At 51.5% G+C, this 19138-nt stretch overlaps 1 protein-coding gene across 1 annotated transcript in view; it reads left to right on the forward strand.

Annotated features, from left to right (window-relative positions):
- The first annotated feature begins 9931 nt into the window (after positions 1-9931).
- Positions 9932-19138, forward strand: part of ATXN3 (ataxin 3) — a 49863-nt gene continuing 40656 nt past the window's right edge. The window contains exon 1 of the mRNA XM_077466750.1: positions 9932-10055. Coding sequence (XP_077322876.1) covers positions 10032-10055 — 24 coding nt within the window. The 5' untranslated portion in view covers positions 9932-10031. The remainder of the gene's footprint in view (positions 10056-19138) is intronic.

Here is a 19138-nt window from a genome sequence, read left to right on the forward strand (position 1 = left end):
TCTAAATTTCGGAAATTTAAAATTTCAGAAATTCGATATTTCAAAATTAGGAACTATGAAAATTCAAAAATTTGGAAATGTGAAAATCCAAAAATAAGAATGAAAATCTGAAAATTCAAAAGAATACAAAACCGAAAATTCAAAATCCAAAAATCGGAAATAATAACTGAATAATAACTATTACATTTTCTGAATTTTGAATTTCCGATTTATTTTCTGCATTTCGTTTAGTTCTGAATTCGTTTTTTAATAATTTTTTACAAATTCGTTAAATCTTGAAATTTCCAAATTTTTCCATTTCCAAAATTTAGAATTTCCAAGTTTTCGGAAATTTGAAAATTCTAAATTCTCTGAAATTTTGGAAATTCTAAAATTAAAAAATTATAAATGTCGTAAATTGGAGAATTTCGTAAATTGGAAAATTTCGTAAATTGGAAAATTTCGTAAATTTGAAAATTTCGTAAATTGGAAAATTTGAAAATTCAAATTGAGAAATTAAAAATTTAGAAAATTTGACATTTCAGAAATTCGAAATTTCAGTAATTTGAAATTTCAGAAATTCTAAAATTCGAAATTAGGAAATGTAAAAAATTCTAAAATATGGAAATTTGAAAATCCAAAAATAAGAATGAAAATCTGAAAATTCAAAAGAATAAAAACCAAAAACTAGAAAACTCAAAAAGCTGAAATATTAACTAATAATAACTATTAAATTATAGGTATTGGCATTTCCTTTCAAATTTGGCTGTTAGTGAACGTAACAATTTATCTGAAGTTAAAGCGGAAGTAAACCCATCCATAAAACTGTTTAATTTCCGGCATGTGCCAGAAATGTAACACTCCCATTAGTTGTGTTTTCAACCAAACTGTCAAACCATCCAATAGCTGGTGTCATAACTGATCACATGTGAAGCATCATGGCAGTTGTAGATTAAACAGAGGCTAAGATGGCAGCTTCCTTGGCTGAAAACGATAGGAGGGTTTACTTACACTTTAAGAAATATCTGAAATAACGAAAGCCGTAACTAAACGAATGAAATGTAATGATAATCATACATTTACAATTACAATTACTAATAATAATAAATAACAATAATAATAAAACCTTTTTTATTATTATTATCTATTATTAATTTGTTCTATTCCATTTGTTTAGATGCAGCATTCCGCTATTTCAGATAATTTGTAACTTCAGATAAATTTGTATTCATTACGTTCACAAACAGCCAAATTTGAAAGGAAATTCCAATACCTATAATTTAATAGTTTGTTATTATTAGTTAGCTATTATTTAGAATTTTACTGATTTCCTTTCTTTTTTTCAGATTTTCGAATTTCTAGATTTTCGAATTTTGGAATTTCTGAATTTCAAAAATTTTAAGTTTCGGAAATTCGAAAATTTGGAAATTTGAAAATCCAAATTTTAGAATTTCTGAAAAAAGCAAAAAAAAACAAATGAAATTAAAGTGAACACATTTTTTGTCAGTGCACGTCAGGCTGTAGTTTTATTTGGATGCAATTGAGGGCATGTCCCCTTTAACCGATTTGCTCTGTGGGGCCCAGCTCTGGTTTAGCTATTTGCTCACCTCAGAGAGAGCCATCACATCGCTGAAGGCCGTTCTTCTGTTCCACCTCTACCACCACACACTAATGGGTACAGGGCATTGGTGGCTGGTGCTCCATTTTTTTGAGGGGGCGCAAACATAGCCCCAATTAACTCCACCGGCCCCCATCACTCGCCTGTGATGGGCTTACAGACAGACAGACAGACAGACCGACCGACCGGGTGAAGGTGCAGATATACTGTAAACCATGGCTCTAGAACATGGCTCTCCAAACTATGGCACTCCAGTTGTTCAGAAACTACAATTCCCATCATGCCTCATCATGTCTGTGAATGTTTTACAATGCCTCATGGGACATGTAGTTCTGCAATAGCTGGAGGGCCATAGTTAGGAGATCCCTGATCTACAACATAGTGCCGGGACCTCTCATGGAATATATGCAGTATATAGGAGATGTGTAATTAAATGATTTCCCCCTTGTAGAACAATGGTGTGTATGAGATGGGTGGCAGTTGGAGGGGAGCGTAGTCAAGTGTTTTCAGGGTAGACAATGTCAGTGGTGGCAGACCTCCCCTCCCCCACCCTAGAAAGCCCCCCCACCCCGCCCATCGGGCAGCCAGCAGTAATGCACCTACCCGATCCAGGGCTGGGGCTATGCTGTGGTCTCCTCTCCTCGTGTGCGAGCGGCATCCTCAGGTGTCTGCTCCTCCCGTGTCTCCTCTCTGTTTTCCAAAGCGCTGGGCATCCAATAGGATCGCCCGATGCTTTAGCCAAATGGGAAGTAGGCCTTACGGCCTGCTTCCTGATTGGCGGGGAGGAACGTTGGTGTGAAAATAGCAAAAACTCATTCTCTATCGGCACACAATTGGGTGGGATCGTGGCACACTCTCTGCTCCCCAAGGCCACCCTTTTTTTAAGCCTATTAGAGCCTTCGGCTCTAATTAGGTGCTTAACCGCTTGCCGACCAGCCGCCGTCATTATACAGTGGCAGGACAGCACGATCCCGCAAGCCATCGTAGCCATCGGTCGGCTCGTGGGATCGGGATAGCAGGCACACACGCGTGCCCGCTGCACTGCGGGGGGGGGGGTGCCAATCGCAGACACGAGAGGCAGAACAGGGACAAATCCCTGTTCTGTTCTGTGAGGAGAGACAGATCGTGAGTTCCTAATAGCTAGAACGATCTGTCATCCCCTCTAGTCAGTCCCCTCCCCCTACAGTTAAAAACACGTAGCAGGGAACACAGTTAACCCCTTGATCACCCCCTAGTATTAATCCCTTCCCTGCCAGTGACATTTTTACAGTAATCAGTGCATTTTTATAGCACTGATCGCTGTATAAATGCCAATGGTCCCAAAAATGGGTCAAAAGTGTCCGATGTGTCCGCATAATGCTGCAGTCCTGATAAAAAACGCCATTTCTAGTAAAAAACAAAATAATAATAATAAAAATGCTATAAATCTATCCTCTATTTTTTAGGCGATAACTTTTGCACAAACCAATCAATATACACTTATTGCGATTTTTTTTTATACCAAACATATGTGTAGTGTCGGTACTCCAAATGAGTATGCGCTATGTCTGTAAATCTAGTTTTTGCCCAAAACTGTAGTTGAGTTTTGGGATTAATTGTTCTAAATTATGCGTTGGCATCAGTTTTGCTGGGCTGTATTAAGGTTCTGCCTGGTCATAGGTGGAGTTCGCACCTCTGAGAGGCACTACAACGCAGTCTGGTTGGACGCATTGGGTACCAATTTCTCTCTCGGAGCCAATCAGTCAGCGTTTGTCATGCTGTGTATTCCGGGAGGGAGTACTTAACATGCTGAAGTCACATGGTTCTGGGTTCCGGTCCAGAAGTTGGTGTTGACTCCGTGGTCCTGGTCCTCCTGACCAGCCCCCAGGGGCCGTCATGGCCTGGGGTGCAGATGCATCTGTTTCCAAGCCTCGGAACTGGCTAGTTCGAGGTGTAGTAACTGGAAGGAGGATTCTAAGGTGTTCCGGTGCCATCTCGGGTTTGGAGAGGCCCAGCAACTCTACATGCAACCAGGGGAGGACTCTTCAGTAAGAGGGCCACGCACGAGGCTGGCTGCTCGGTAAGAGCCTGGATGCTGAGTTGTCATGGACATTGATTAAATCCACATTTCTTACAGTATAGCCGCACCTGCTGCAAGATTCTGGTACAGTAAGAAAAGTTCATACCTCTTTTGCCTTCCGGAGCCTATGTGTGAGGTTATCAGGTCTTTAAACCCTTTTTGTGGCAATCCTTGGAAGCACTGTCAAGGTGCCCAGGGAAGACAGTGCGACATGGAAGTCCAACTAATTTTTGAAAATTATTCAACTGCTGGATGATTACCCAAAATGTTTCATCATTGGGTCAGCCCAAAACGTAGTGGTTCTTTGGTTTTAGGAAGAGACAAAGTAAAGTACTTAGTTGTTTTAGAAAAGGTTTTAGACTTAGATGAGAGAATTCTATTGAGTCTGGGATAGAATACTGCTTTCTAACAAACTGTGTAATGTGTTTGTGTTGCTGTTGTGTTTCTTTTTCAGGATTCACCGAGATCGTCTGTCAATCTACTGGAGAATGGGTGGTGTAGATAGATAGGATTGGGTGGTATGTGTACAGTCTGTTAATGTGAACTGTTTTATTGTGACTAATCTTAAATATGTTGTTATCCCTTTTTTGCTTCCTCATCCCAACACCTCAAAAGCTCAGGTGCTTAACCATTTTTTGTAGTGTTAGGAAGTTTTCCTTTAGCGAGGCGATGAGGACATCATCTCATTGACCGAGGGGAGTGTGTAGCGCCGGTACACCAAATGAGTACTCCCCTCTTTTTTAGGCGATAACTTTTGCACAAACCAATCAATATACACTTATTGCGATTTTTTTTTTTATACCAAAAATATGTGTAGTGTCGGTACTCCAAATGAGTATGCGCAATGTCTGTAAATCTAGTTTTTGCCCAAAACTGTAGTTGAGTTTTGGGGTTAATTGTTCTAAATTATGCTTTGGCATCAGTTTGGCTGGGCTGTATTAAGGTTCTGCCTGGTCATAGGTGGAGTTCGCACCTGTGAGAGGCATTAGAACGCAATCTGGTTGGACGCATTGGGTACCAATTTCTCTCTCTGAGCCAATCAGTGGGCGTTTTTCTCGCTGTGTATTCCGAGAGGGAGTACTTAAGGTGCTGAAGTCACGTGGTTCCGGGTTCCAGTCCAGAAGTTGTTGCTGATTTCCATGGTCCTGGTCATCCTGGCCAGCCCCCAGGGGCTCTCATGGCCTGGGGTGCGGATCCATCCGTTTCCGAGCCTCGAACTGGACTGGCTAGTTCGAGGGGCAGTAACTAGAAGGAGGATTCTAAGGTGTTCCGGTGCCGTCTCGGGTTTGGAGAGGCCCGGCAACTCTACATGCAACCAGGAGAGGACTCTTCAGTAAGAGGGCCACGCACGAGGCTGGCTGCTCGGCAAGAGCCTGGAAGCTGAGTTGCCATGGACATTGATTTAATCCACATTTCTTACGGTATCGCCATACCGGCTGCAAGATTCTGGTACAGTAAGAAAAGTTCCTACCTCTATCCTTCCGGTTACAAATAAGTTTTCAACCAAGTCTGTGTGAGAGACTTTGCAAAGTTAAAATGACTTTTTAGCTGCTAGATCCAAGGTCAAGGATTTATCCAACAGTTAAATAATCCAGTTGCGAGTGGCTGTTCCCTGGATTATGTACAGAGAGAGACCTTTATTGAAGCAGCAGTTTCAAGCATTTTAGCTAAACTTTATCCTGATACCCTCTATTCCCAATTTAGAGACTGAGTTTGTTCAACTGTTTTATGCAAAATAAAAATCCTGACAAGGAATTCAAGTGTCGGTCTCTACAGTTACTGGGTTATCATCCCTGGGAACCCCTAGACAAGGACAACGAGTTACGAGCTGGTGGAGGTAAACAGTAACCCCCAAAAAATTCAGCCGCTCCTTCGGGGGTAAGTGCTACATATGTAGAAGAATACATATCAGCCTAAAATGAGAAAAAATGTGCTTTAAAAAAATGGGGATATTTATTATAGCAAAAAGTACAAAATATTGTGGTTTTTTTCAAAATTTTCGGTCTTTTTTTGTTTATAGCAAAAAAAAAAAAAAAAAAAAAGCAGAGATGATCAAATACCACCAAAAGAAAGCAATATTTGTGGGAAAAAAAGGACGTCAATTTTGTTTGGGTGCAGCGTCGTACGAGCGTGCAATTGTCAGTTAAAGGGATGCAGTGCCGAATCGCAAAAAATGGCCTGGTCATTCAGCAGCCAAATCATCTGGGGCTGAAGTGGTTAAAGTGATTGTAAGGGTCATTTTTTTTTAAATAACAAACATGTCACACTTACCTCCACTGTGCAGCTCATTATGCACAGAGTGGCCCCAAACCTGCTGTTTTGGGGTCCCTTGGCAGCTCTCGCGGCTCACCCCACATCAGATAACCCACTAGGAGAAGCATGCTCCCGAGTCCAGCATTCAGCGTCCATAGCGGCCAGATGCAGGACTCAGTCCCTGACCCCCCCCCCCCCCTGCGTCTTTGGATTTAATTGACAGCAGCAGGAGCTAATGGCTGTGCTGCTATAAACCTATCCAATCAACAGTCGGGAGCCCATGGAGAGAGAGACAGTGCATCTTTGCCGTCTGAATAAAGGGGTTCAAGTAAATAAAACGGGGGGCCGGTGACTGCCAGGTGTTTTTTCACCTTAATGCATAGGATGCATTAAGGTGAAAAACACGAACCTTTACAGCCCCTTTAAAAAAAAAACTTGCCTTAGGAATGCATGCTTCCTGAAAGGGGCCGGGCGCCTAAATAGGCGGGCGGCGGCACGGATGGGGGGGTGACGGCGCAAGGGCCGCCATAGGCCCTGTCCACTGTCCACTGCAGCCTTCATGTAAAAAAAAAATTCTGGTTGCCCACACACCCAAAGAAATCACCTTTATTAGAAATCTTAAAAAACATCTTCACAACGAGGTGATACAGCATATACAGTTAACGCGTTTCATGGCATTTTCAGATTACACGCTGAATTAGCATGAAACGCGTTTATATACTGTATCTCTTCGTTGTGAAGATTCTTTTTAATGAAGACTTCTAATAAAGGTGATTTCTTTGGATGTGTGACCAACCCACATTTTATTTTACATGATAACTGTACTCTTCCTTTCTAAAGAAAGGTGTTTGGTGGGTATGGTTTCTATCTCTAGTCAGCTTGCCGTTTTCTCATCCAGGGGACCCCCTAGTAAAAAAAATGTTCCTTGTTGACAGTAGGCTTTTTCTGTCTGCCTCATTCACATCCAGATCTAGTAAATTGGAGCATGTTTGACCTCTGCCATCTTGTATGTACATGGGGCTAACAATGCCTAGGTGCCTGTCCTGCATTTCCGAGGACCCATGACCACCTTGGTCACCACTCGAAGGACCATTGGCTCCCCTACAGGGGCTGATTGCACTTGTGTGATTGCTGTGAGCTCCTAGTCAATGTGCACACTGACCCAGGACCCTATACCTCTATTTTGTAGTGGATTTCCAGTTTTCCTGAGACCAAGGCTGTCTTTTAATATTGATTGGACCCTGGGCAAACATTCTCACACCAATGCCCCACCCTCCCATGCATGTTCATTTTCCACCTGCTCTGAGACACAATAAATAGCATCTAGACTCAAAATCAGTTTACTGAGCAGATCATGCAACAATTGCAATTGGTTACAGGATATCATTACCACTCATTGATTAATTGCTAGAGGTTACTGCTCATCATTACTGCTAACTGATTGGTTGCTATTGGTTACTGTTCATCGTAACCACTTACTTATTTGTTGCTATATGTAAACATGGCATTCTCTCTATGGAGGTATTCCTTGACTGAACGTGGCAGTCTCCCTATGGAGTGGCCCCTGGACTTAGTTGCAATCCCTCTATGAAGAGGTCACTGGACTGGAGATGGCAATCTCTCTATGAAGGGCCACCTGGACTGAAGGTGGCTATCTCTCTATGAAGGGGCCCCCTGGACTGGAGATGGCAATCTCTCTATGAAGGGGCCCCCGGACTAGAGATGCCAATCTCTCTCTGAAGGAGCCCCTGGACTGGAGGTGGCAATCTCTCTATGAAGGGGGCCCCTGGACTGGAGATGGCAATCTCTCTCTGAAGGGGCCCCCTGGAATGGAGATGGCAATCTCTCTCTGAAGGGGCCCCCTGGACTTAAGGTGACCAGATTTTTAAAATGAAATCCAGGGACATATTTTTTTTTTACTAGCAATGGCGGCAATCAGCGACTCTCTGCCCATAGCCGCTCGCCGCCCGCATAACAGCCTGTCAAGTCTTACTCTTCGGGCCCCGGGTACTACTGGGTGGGGAGCGGAGGAAGATCACTCCACCAGGGAAGGCAAGGAGATAAGCAGGCAGGTGGCTGGCAGGGACTTGAGCCAAGGCAGAAGAATATGTGAGCGGAGCTGGATGGGCATGCACCTGAAACTGAATAAATATTTCCTCCGCTCCGACTTGCACATGATCATCAGAAAGGGGAACGGATAATGAAAAAAATACACCCCCCTAAGCTAGTAGGAGCGACAGAGCGGGGGTGGGTAATTCCGTTTTTATTTTTTATTCTGCACTGACTGTCTTTGAAATTGCCCCAGCCCCTGTTCAAATACAATCCGGGGACAAAACTGGGGACAGACTTGGTCCAGGGACAGTGTCCTCAATCCGGGGACTGTCCCCGGATAATGGAGATGTCCAGTCACCCTATCTGGACTGGAGATGGCAATCTCTCTCTGAAGGGGCCCCTGGACTGTGATAGCAATCGTTCTAAGAAAAGGCCCTCGGACTTGCGGTGGCTATCTCTCTATGAAGGGGCCCCTGGGCTGGAGATAGCAATCTCTCTATGAAGGGGTCCCTGGACTGTAGATGACAATCTCTATTTATAGGGGCCCCTGGACTGGAGATAACAATCTCTCTCTGAAGGGGTCCCTGGACTGGAGATGGCAATCTCTCTTTGAAGGGGCCCCTGGACTGGAGATAACAATCTCTCTCTGAAGGGGTCCCTGGACGGGAGATGGCAATCTCTCTCTGAAGGGGCCCCTGGACTGGAGTTATGTCAATCTATCTATGAAGGGGCCCCCTGGACTGGAGATGGCAATCTCTCTATGAAGGGGCCCCTGGACTGGAGATAGCAATCTCCCTATGAAGGGGTCCCTGGACTGGAGATGACAATCTCTATTTGAAGGGGCCCCTGGACTGGAGATAACAATCTCTCTCTGAAGGGGTCCCTGGACTGGAGATGGCAATCTCTCTTTGAAGGGGCCCCTGGACTGAAGATAACAATCTCTCTCTGAAGGGGTCCCTGGACTGGAGATGGCAATCTCTCTCTGAAGGGGCCCCTGGACTGGAGTTATGTCAATCTATCTATGAAGGGGCCCCCTGGACTGGAGATGGCAATCTCTCTCTGAAAGAGCCCCTGGACTGGAGGTGGCAATCTCTCTCTGAAGAGGCCCCTGGACTGGAGATATGTCAATCCCTTTTTGAAGGTGCCCCTGGACTGGAGTTATGTCAATCTATCTATGAAGGGGCCCCCTGGACTGGAGATGGCAATCTCTCTCTGAAGGAGCCCCTGGACTGGAGGTGGCAATCTCTCTCTAAAGAGGCCCCTGGACTGGAGGTGGCAATCTCTCTCGCGGGTGTAAACAGACTTTTGTCAGTTTACACCCGCCTACCTCAGATCCGATCTGCTAAAAAAACAGAAGTGGATCCGTCCCCTTCCATCTGATCGGATCAGAGGGCCCATAGAGTAGAGTGGGCTGTGTCTGTGTCCACTCTGCATATGCACAGTGGACACAGACTTGTCATCCGCCTGCTCTGCTCATTGTGGCCTGCGACTGGTTACTAAGTCGCTTAAGTGGCCCTTGCTCTTCAAAAGGTTGGGCACCCCTGTTCTAAGCTATAGTCATCATGGGCTGTATAAAGGCTGTGTGGGGAGCAGAGCGGTGGGAGGGGCCTGGAAGGCTCCACCCACTACAGAAAATACAGGAGGGGCGGAGACAAGACCAGTCACCCTGCACAAGGAGAGAGATCAGCAGTGAGCAGTCTTTATTACATCATGTCTCACACTGGATTACTGCACAGATCTTGAAGAAATACACAACGCTCACAGAGATTCAAGATAAATACACAGGACCAATTTATTTTGATCATATTTACTTATTCAACTTAGGCAAAGTGCTTTCAGTTGTGTATTTCCACCATTTCCACCATTGGCGGCAAGTTTCCAGCTTCCAATATGGCGGCCGCAGCGCACTGACGCTTTTAGGCGTTCCATATGCATCATGTGATTCCTAAGACGGTCAGCTGACTGGAAGAGGACGCGTGGTCAGGTGACAGGATACACTTACATCGATTGGACGGTTTACTACCGGCACAGCCGTGTCGTGGGCGGGGTCGCCTGCTGAGACAAATAAACATGGAGGTGATCTTTCACGAGAAAGTAAGTGGGAGGCAAGGGAGCCGGCGAGGTGGGAGCGCTATGGGGGACCGAGGACCCTGTGAGCGAGAGCGCAGTACTAACCCAGACCGAGGATGTGAGAGGGGCCTACCTGAGAGAAAAACCAGAGGGAGATCCCTGACCTCACCTGAAAGAGAGAGACCACATCCCTGCCCCCACCAGAGAGAGACCACATCCCTGCCCCCACCAGAGAGAGAGAGAGACCACATCCCTGCCCCCACCAGAGAGAGAGAGAGAGACCACATCCCTGCCCCCACCAGAGAGAGAGAGAGAGAGAGAGACCACATCCCTGCCCCCACCAGAGAGAGAGAGAGAGAGAGACCACATCCCTGCCCCCACCAGAGAGAGAGACCACATCCCTGCCCCCACCAGAGAGAGAGAGAGAGACCACATCCCTGCCCCCACCAGAGAGAGAGAGAGACCACATCCCTGCCCCCACCAGAGAGAGAGAGAGAGACCACATCCCTGCCCCCACCAGAGAGAGAGAGACCACATCCCTGCCCCCACCAGAGAGAGAGAGAGACCACATCCCTGCCCCCACCAGAGAGAGAGAGAGACCACATCCCTGCCCCCACCAGAGAGAGAGAGAGACCACATCCCTGCCCCCACCAGAGAGAGAGAGAGACCACATCCCTGCCCCCACCAGAGAGAGAGAGACCACATCCCTGCCCCCACCAGAGAGAGAGAGAGAGACCACATCCCTGCCCTCACCGGAGAGAGAGAGACCACATCCCTGCCCCCACGAGAGAGAGAGAGAGAGAGAGACCACATCCCTGCCCTCACTGGAGAGAGACCACATCCCTGCCCTCACTGGAGAGAGACCACATCCCTGCCCTCACCAGAGAGAGAGACCACATCCCTGCCCTCACCAGAGAGAGAGACCACATCCCTGCCCTCACCAGAGAGAGAGAGACCACATCCCTGCCCTCACCAGAGAGAGAGAGAGACCACATCCCTGCCCTCACCAGAGAGAGAGAGAGACCACATCCCTGCCCTCACCAGAGAGAGAGAGAGACCACATCCCTGCCCTCACCAGAGAGAGAGAGAGAGACCACATCCCTGCCCTCACCAGAGAGAGAGAGAGAGACCACATCCCTGCCCTCACCAGAGAGAGAGAGAGAGACCACATCCCTGCCCTCACCAGAGAGAGAGACCACATCCCTGCCCTCACCAGAGAGAGAGACCACATCCCTGCCCTCACCAGAGAGAGAGAGAGACCACATCCCTGCCCTCACCAGAGAGAGAGAGAGACCACATCCCTGCCCTCACCAGAGAGAGAGAGAGACCACATCCCTGCCCTCACCAGGGAGAGAGAGAGACCACATCCCTGCCCTCACCAGAGAGAGAGAGAGACCACATCCCTGCCCTCACCAGAGAGAGAGAGAGACCACATCCCTGCCCTCACCAGAGAGAGAGAGAGAGACCACATCCCTGCCCTCACCAGAGAGAGAGAGAGACCACATCCCTGCCCTCACCAGAGAGAGAGAGAGAGACCACATCCCTGCCCCCACCAGAGAGAGAGAGAGACCACATCCCTGCCCCCACCAGAGAGAGAGAGAGACCACATCCCTGCCCCCACCAGAGAGAGAGAGAGACCACATCCCTGCCCCCACCAGAGAGAGAGAGACCACATCCCTGCCCCCACCAGAGAGAGAGAGACCACATCCCTGCCCCCACCAGAGAGAGAGAGAGAGACCACATCCCTGCCCTCACCGGAGAGAGAGAGAGACCACATCCCTGCCCCCACGAGAGAGAGAGAGAGACCACATCCCTGCCCTCACTGGAGAGAGACCACATCCCTGCCCTCACTGGAGAGAGACCACATCCCTGCCCTCACCAGAGAGAGAGACCACATCCCTGCCCTCACCAGAGAGAGAGACCACATCCCTGCCCTCACCAGAGAGAGAGAGACCACATCCCTGCCCTCACCAGAGAGAGAGAGAGACCACATCCCTGCCCTCACCAGAGAGAGAGAGAGACCACATCCCTGCCCTCACCAGAGAGAGAGAGAGACCACATCCCTGCCCTCACCAGAGAGAGAGAGAGAGACCACATCCCTGCCCTCACCAGAGAGAGAGAGAGAGACCACATCCCTGCCCTCACCAGAGAGAGAGAGAGAGACCACATCCCTGCCCTCACCAGAGAGAGAGAGAGAGACCACATCCCTGCCCTCACCAGAGAGAGAGAGAGAGACCACATCCCTGCCCTCACCAGAGAGAGAGAGAGAGACCACATCCCTGCCCTCACCAGAGAGAGAGAGAGAGACCACATCCCTGCCCTCACCAGAGAGAGAGAGAGAGACCACATCCCTGCCCTCACCAGAGAGAGAGAGAGAGACCACATCCCTGCCCTCACCAGAGAGAGAGAGAGAGACCACATCCCTGCCCTCACCAGAGAGAGAGAGAGAGACCACATCCCTGCCCTCACCAGAGAGAGAGAGAGAGACCACATCCCTGCCCTCACCAGAGAGAGAGAGAGAGAGAGACCACATCCCTGCCCTCACCAGAGAGAGAGAGAGAGACCACATCCCTGCCCTCACCAGAGAGAGAGAGAGAGACCACATCCCTGCCCTCACCAGAGAGAGAGAGAGAGAGAGACCACATCCCTGCCCTCACCAGAGAGAGAGAGAGAGACCACATCCCTGCCCTCACCAGAGAGAGAGAGAGAGAGACCACATCCCTGCCCTCACCAGAGAGAGAGAGACCACATCCCTGCCCTCACCAGAGAGAGAGAGAGAGAGAGACCACATCCCTGCCCTCACCAGAAGAGAGAGAGAGACCACATCCCTGCCCTCACCAGAGAGAGAGAGAGAGAGAGACCACATCCCTGCCCTCACCAGAGAGAGAGAGAGACCACATCCCTGCCCTCACCAGAGAGAGAGAGAGAGACCACATCCCTGCCCTCACCAGAGAGAGAGAGAGACCACATCCCTGCCCTCACCAGAGAGAGAGAGAGACCACATCCCTGCCCTCACCAGAGAGAGAGAGAGACCACATCCCTGCCCTCACCAGAGAGAGAGAGAGACCACATCCCTGCCCTCACCAGAGAGAGAGAGAGACCACATCCCTGCCCTCACCAGAGAGAGAGAGAGAGACCACATCCCTGCCCTCACCAGAGAGAGAGAGAGACCACATCCTTGCCCTCACCAGAGAGAGAGAGAGACCACATCCCTGCCCTCACCAGAGAGAGAGAGAGACCACATCCCTGCCCTCACCAGAGAGAGAGAGAGACCACATCCCTGCCCTCACCAGAGAGAGAGAGAGACCACATCCCTGCCCTCACCAGAGAGAGAGAGAGACCACATCCCTGCCCTCACCAGAGAGAGAGAGACCACATCCCTGCCCTCACCAGAGAGAGAGAGAGACCACATCCCTGCCCTCACCAGAGAGAGAGAGAGACCACATCCCTGCCCTCACCAGAGAGAGAGAGAGACCACATCCCTGCCCTCACCAGAGAGAGAGAGAGACCACATCCCTGCCCTCACCAGAGAGAGAGAGAGAGACCACATCCCTGCCCTCACCAGAGAGAGAGAGAGAGACCACATCCCTGCCCTCACCAGAGAGAGAGAGAGAGACCACATCCCTGCCCTCACCAGAGAGAGAGAGAGACCACATCCCTGCCCTCACCAGAGAGAGAGAGACCACATCCCTGCCCTCACCAGAGAGAGAGAGAGAGACCACATCCCTGCCCTCACCAGAGAGAGAGAGAGAGAGAGACCACATCCCTGCCCTCACCAGAGAGAGAGAGAGAGACCACATCCCTGCCCTCACCAGAGAGAGAGACCACATCCCTGCCCTCACCAGAGAGAGAGAGACCACATCCCTGCCCTCACCAGAGAGAGAGAGACCACATCCCTGCCCTCACCAGAGAGAGAGACCACATCCCTGCCCTCACCAGAGAGAGAGACCACATCCCTGCCCTCACCAGAGAGAGAGAGAGACCACATCCCTGCCCTCACCAGAGAGAGAGAGAGACAACATCCCTGCCCTCACCAGAGAGAGAGAGAGACCACATCCCTGCCCTCACCAGAGAGAGAGAGAGACCACATCCCTGCCCTCACCAGAGAGAGAGAGACCACATCCCTGCCCTCACCAGAGAGAGAGAGAGAGACCACATCCCTGCCCTCACCAGAGAGAGAGAGAGAGACCACATCCCTGCCCTCACCAGAGAGAGAGAGACCACATCCCTGCCCTCACCAGAGAGAGAGACCACATCCCTGCCCTCACCAGAGAGAGAGAGACCACATCCCTGCCCTCACCAGAGAGAGAGAGACCACATCCCTGCCCTCACCAGAGAGAGAGACCACATCCCTGCCCTCACCAGAGAGAGAGACCACATCCCTGCCCTCACCAGAGAGAGAGAGAGACCACATCCCTGCCCTCACCAGAGAGAGAGAGAGACCACATCCCTGCCCTCACCAGAGAGAGAGAGAGACCACATCCCTGCCCTCACCAGAGAGAGAGAGAGACCACATCCCTGCCCTCACCAGAGAGAGAGAGAGACCACATCCCTGCCCTCACCAGAGAGAGAGAGAGACCACATCCCTGCCCTCACCAGAGAGAGAGAGAGACCACATCCCTGCCCTCACCAGAGAGAGAGAGAGACCACATCCCTGCCCTCACCAGAGAGAGAGAGAGAGACCACATCCCTGCCCTCACCAGAGAGAGAGAGAGAGACCACATCCCTGCCCTCACCAGAGAGAGAGAGAGAGACCACATCCCTGCCCTCACCAGAGAGAGAGAGAGACCACATCCCTGCCCTCACCAGAGAGAGAGAGAGACCACATCCCTGCCCTCACCAGAGAGAGAGAGAGAGAGACCACATCCCTGCCCTCACCAGAGAGAGAGAGAGACCACATCCCTGCCCTCACCAGAGAGAGAGAGAGAGACCACATCCCTGCCCTCACCAGAGAGAGAGAGAGAGACCACATCCCTGCCCTCACCAGAGAGAGAGAGAGAGAGACCACATCCCTGCCCTCACCAGAGAGAGAGAGAGAGAGACCACATCCCTGCCCTCACCAGAGAGAGAGAGAGAGACCACATCCCTGCCCTCACCAGAGAGAGAGAGAGAGACCACATCCCTGCCCTCACCAGAGAGAGAGAGAGACCACATCCCTGCCCTCACCAGAGAGAGAGAGAGACCACATCCCTGCCCTCACCAGAGAGAGAGAGAGACCACATCCCTGCCCTCACCAGAGAGAGAGAGAGACCACATCCCTGCCCTCACCAGAGAGAGAGAGAGACCACATCCCTGCCCTCACCAGAGAGAGAGAGAGACCACATCCCTGCCCTCACCAGAGAGAGAGAGAGACCACATCCCTGCCCTCACCAGAGAGAGAGAGAGACCACATCCCTGCCCTCACCAGAGAGAGAGAGAGACCACATCCCTGCCCTCACCAGAGAGAGAGAGACCACATCCCTGCCCTCACCAGAGAGAGAGAGAGCCACATCCCTGCCCTCACCAGAGAGAGAGAGAGACCACATCCCTGCCCTCACCAGAGAGAGAGAGAGACCACATCCCTGCCCTCACCAGAGAGAGAGAGACCACATCCCTGCCCTCACCAGAGAGAGAGAGACCACATCCCTGCCCTCACCAGAGAGAGAGAGACCACATCCCTGCCCTCACCAGAGAGAGAGAGACCACATCCCTGCCCTCACCAGAGAGAGAGAGAGACCACATCCCTGCCCTCACCAGAGAGAGAGAGAGACCACATCCCTGCCCTCACCAGAGAGAGAGAGAGACCACATCCCTGCCCTCACCAGAGAGAGAGAGACCACATCCCTGCCCTCACCAGAGAGAGAGAGACCACATCCCTGCCCTCACCAGAGAGAGAGAGACCACATCCCTGCCCTCACCAGAGAGAGAGAGACCACATCCCTGCCCTCACCAGAGAGAGAGAGACCACATCCCTGCCCTCACCAGAGAGAGAGAGACCACATCCCTGCCCTCACCAGAGAGAGAGAGACCACATCCCTGCCCTCACCAGAGAGAGAGAGACCACATCCCTGCCCTCACCAGAGAGAGAGAGACCACATCCCTGCCCTCACCAGAGAGAGAGAGACCACATCCCTGCCCTCACCAGAGAGAGAGAGAGAGACCACATGTGGTCTCTCTCTCTCTCTGGTGAGGGCAGGGATGTGGTCTCTCTCTCTCTCTGGTGAGGGCAGGGATGTGGTCTCTCTCTCTCTCTGGTGAGGGCAGGGATGTGGTCTCTCTCTCTCTCTGGTGAGGGCAGGGATGTGGTCTCTCTCTCTCTCTGGTGAGGGCAGGGATGTTGTCTCTCTCTCTCTCTCTGGTGAGGGCAGGGATGTTGTCTCTCTCTCTCTCTGGTGAGGGCAGGGATGTGGTCTCTCTCTCTCTCTGGTGAGGGCAGGGATGTGGTCTCTCTCTCTGGTGAGGGCAGGGATGTGGTCTCTCTCTCTCTGGTGAGGGCAGGGATGTGGTCTCTCTCTCTCTGGTGAGGGCAGGGATGTGGTCTCTCTCTCTGGTGAGGGCAGGGATGTGGTCTCTCTCTCTCTCTCTCTGGTGAGGGCAGGGATGTGGTCTCTCTCTCTCTCTCTCTCTGGTGAGGGCAGGGATGTGGTCTCTCTCTCTCTCTCTCTGGTGAGGGCAGGGATGTGGTCTCTCTCTCTCTGGTGAGGGCAGGGATGTGGTCTCTCTCTCTCTGGTGAGGGCAGGGATGTGGTCTCTCTCTCTCTCTCTCTGGTGAGGGCAGGGATGTGGTCTCTCTCTCTCTCTCTGGTGAGGGCAGGGATGTGGTCTCTCTCTCTCTCTCTGGTGAGGGCAGGGATGTGGTCTCTCTCTCTCTCTCTGGTGAGGGCAGGGATGTGGTCTCTCTCTCTCTGGTGAGGGCAGGGATGTGGTCTCTCTCTCTCTGGTGAGGGCAGGGATGTGGTCTCTCTCTCTCTGGTGAGGGCAGGGATGTGGTCTCTCTCTCTCTGGTGAGGGCAGGGATGTGGTCTCTCTCTCTCTCTGGTGAGGGCAGGGATGTGGTCTCTCTCTCTCTCTGGTGAGGGCAGGGATGTGGTCTCTCTCTCTCTCTGGTGAGGGCAGGGATGTGGTCTCTCTCTCTCTCTGGTGAGGGCAGGGATGTGGTCTCTCTCTCTCTCTGGTGAGGGCAGGGATGTGGTCTCTCTCTCTCTCTGGTGAGGGCAGGGATGTGGTCTCTCTCTCTCTCTGGTGAGGGCAGGGATGTGGTCTCTCTCTCTCTCTGGTGAGGGCAGGGATGTGGTCTCGCTCTCTCTCTGGTGAGGGCAGGGATGTGGTCTCGCTCTCTCTCTGGTGAGGGCAGGGATGTGGTCTCGCTCTCTCTCTGGTGAGGGCAGGGATGTGGTCTCTCGCTCTCTCTCTGGTGAGGGCAGGGATGTGGTCTCTCTCTCTCTCTCTGGTGAGGGCAGGGATGTGGTCTCTCTCTCTCTCTCTGGTGAGGGCAGGGATGTGGTCTCTCTCTCTCTCTCTGGTGAGGGCAGGGATGTGCTCTCTCTCTCTCTCTGGTGAGGGCAGGGATGTGGTCTCTCTCTCTCTCTCTGGTGAGGGCAGGGATGTGGTCTCTCTCTCTCTCTCTGGTGAGGGCAGGGATGTGGTCTCTCCCCTCACCAGAGAGAGAGAGACCACATCCCTGCCCTCACCAGAGAGAGAGAGAGACCACATCCCTGCCCTCACCAGAGAGAGAGAGACCACATCCCTGCCCTCACCAGAGAGAGAGAGACCACATCCCTGCCCTCACCAGAGAGAGAGAGACCACATCCCTGCCCTCACCAGAGAGAGAGAGAGAGACCACATCCCTGCCCTCACCAGAGAGAGAGAGAGAGACCACATCCCTGCCCTCACCAGAGAGAGAGAGACCACATCCCTGCCCTCACCAGAGAGAGAGAGACCACATCCCTGCCCTCACCAGAGAGAGAGAGACCACATCCCTGCCCTCACCAGAGAGAGAGAGAGAGAGACCACATCCCTGCCCTCACCAGAGAGAGAGAGAGAGACCACATCCCTGCCCTCACCAGAGAGAGAGAGAGAGAGAGAGACCACATCCCTGCCCTCACCAGAGAGAGAGAGCGAGACCACATCCCTGCCCTCACCAGAGAGAGAGACCACATCCCTGCCCTCACCAGAGAGAGAGAGACCACATCCCTGCCCTCACCAGAGAGAGAGAGACCACATCCCTGCCCTCACCAGAGAGAGAGAGACCACATCCCTGCCCTCACCAGAGAGAGAGACCACATCCCTGCCCTCACCAGAGAGAGAGAGACCACATCCCTGCCCTCACCAGAGAGAGAGAGAGAGACCACATCCCTGCCCTCACCAGAGAGAGAGAGAGAGACCACATCCCTGCCCTCACCAGAGAGAGAGAGAGACCACATCCCTGCCCTCACCAGAGAGAGAGAGAGACCACATCCCTGCCCTCACCAGAGAGAGAGAGAGACCACATCCCTGCCCTCACCAGAGAGAGAGAGAGACCACATCCCTGCCCTCACCAGAGAGAGAGAGAGACCACATCCCTGCCCTCACCAGAGAGAGAGAGAGACCACATCCCTGCCCTCACCAGAGAGAGAGAGAGACCACATCCCTGCCCTCACCAGAGAGAGAGAGAGACCACATCCCTGCCCTCACCAGAGAGAGAGAGAGACCACATCCCTGCCCTCACCAGAGAGAGAGAGAGACCACATCCCTGCCCTCACCAGAGAGAGAGAGAGACCACATCCCTGCCCTCACCAGAGAGAGAGAGAGACCACATCCCTGCCCTCACCAGAGAGAGAGAGAGACCACATCCCTGCCCTCACCAGAGAGAGAGAGAGAGACCACATCCCTGCCCTCACCAGAGAGAGAGAGAGAGAGACCACATCCCTGCCCTCACCAGAGAGAGAGAGACCACATCCCTGCCCTCACCAGAGAGAGACCACATCCCTGCCCTCACCAGAGAGAGAGAGAGAGAGACCACATCCCTGCCCTCACCAGAGAGAGAGAGAGAGACCACATCCCTGCCCTCACCAGAGAGAGAGAGAGAGACCACATCCCTGCCCTCACCAGAGAGAGAGAGAGACCACATCCCTGCCCTCACCAGAGAG

The sequence above is a fragment of the Lithobates pipiens genome, unplaced genomic scaffold (assembly GCF_037356315.1).
Source record: "Lithobates pipiens isolate NorthernLeopardFrog02 unplaced genomic scaffold, aLitPip1_a1.2 Scaffold_37, whole genome shotgun sequence".
Classification (NCBI taxonomy): Eukaryota; Metazoa; Chordata; class Amphibia; order Anura; family Ranidae; genus Lithobates; species Lithobates pipiens.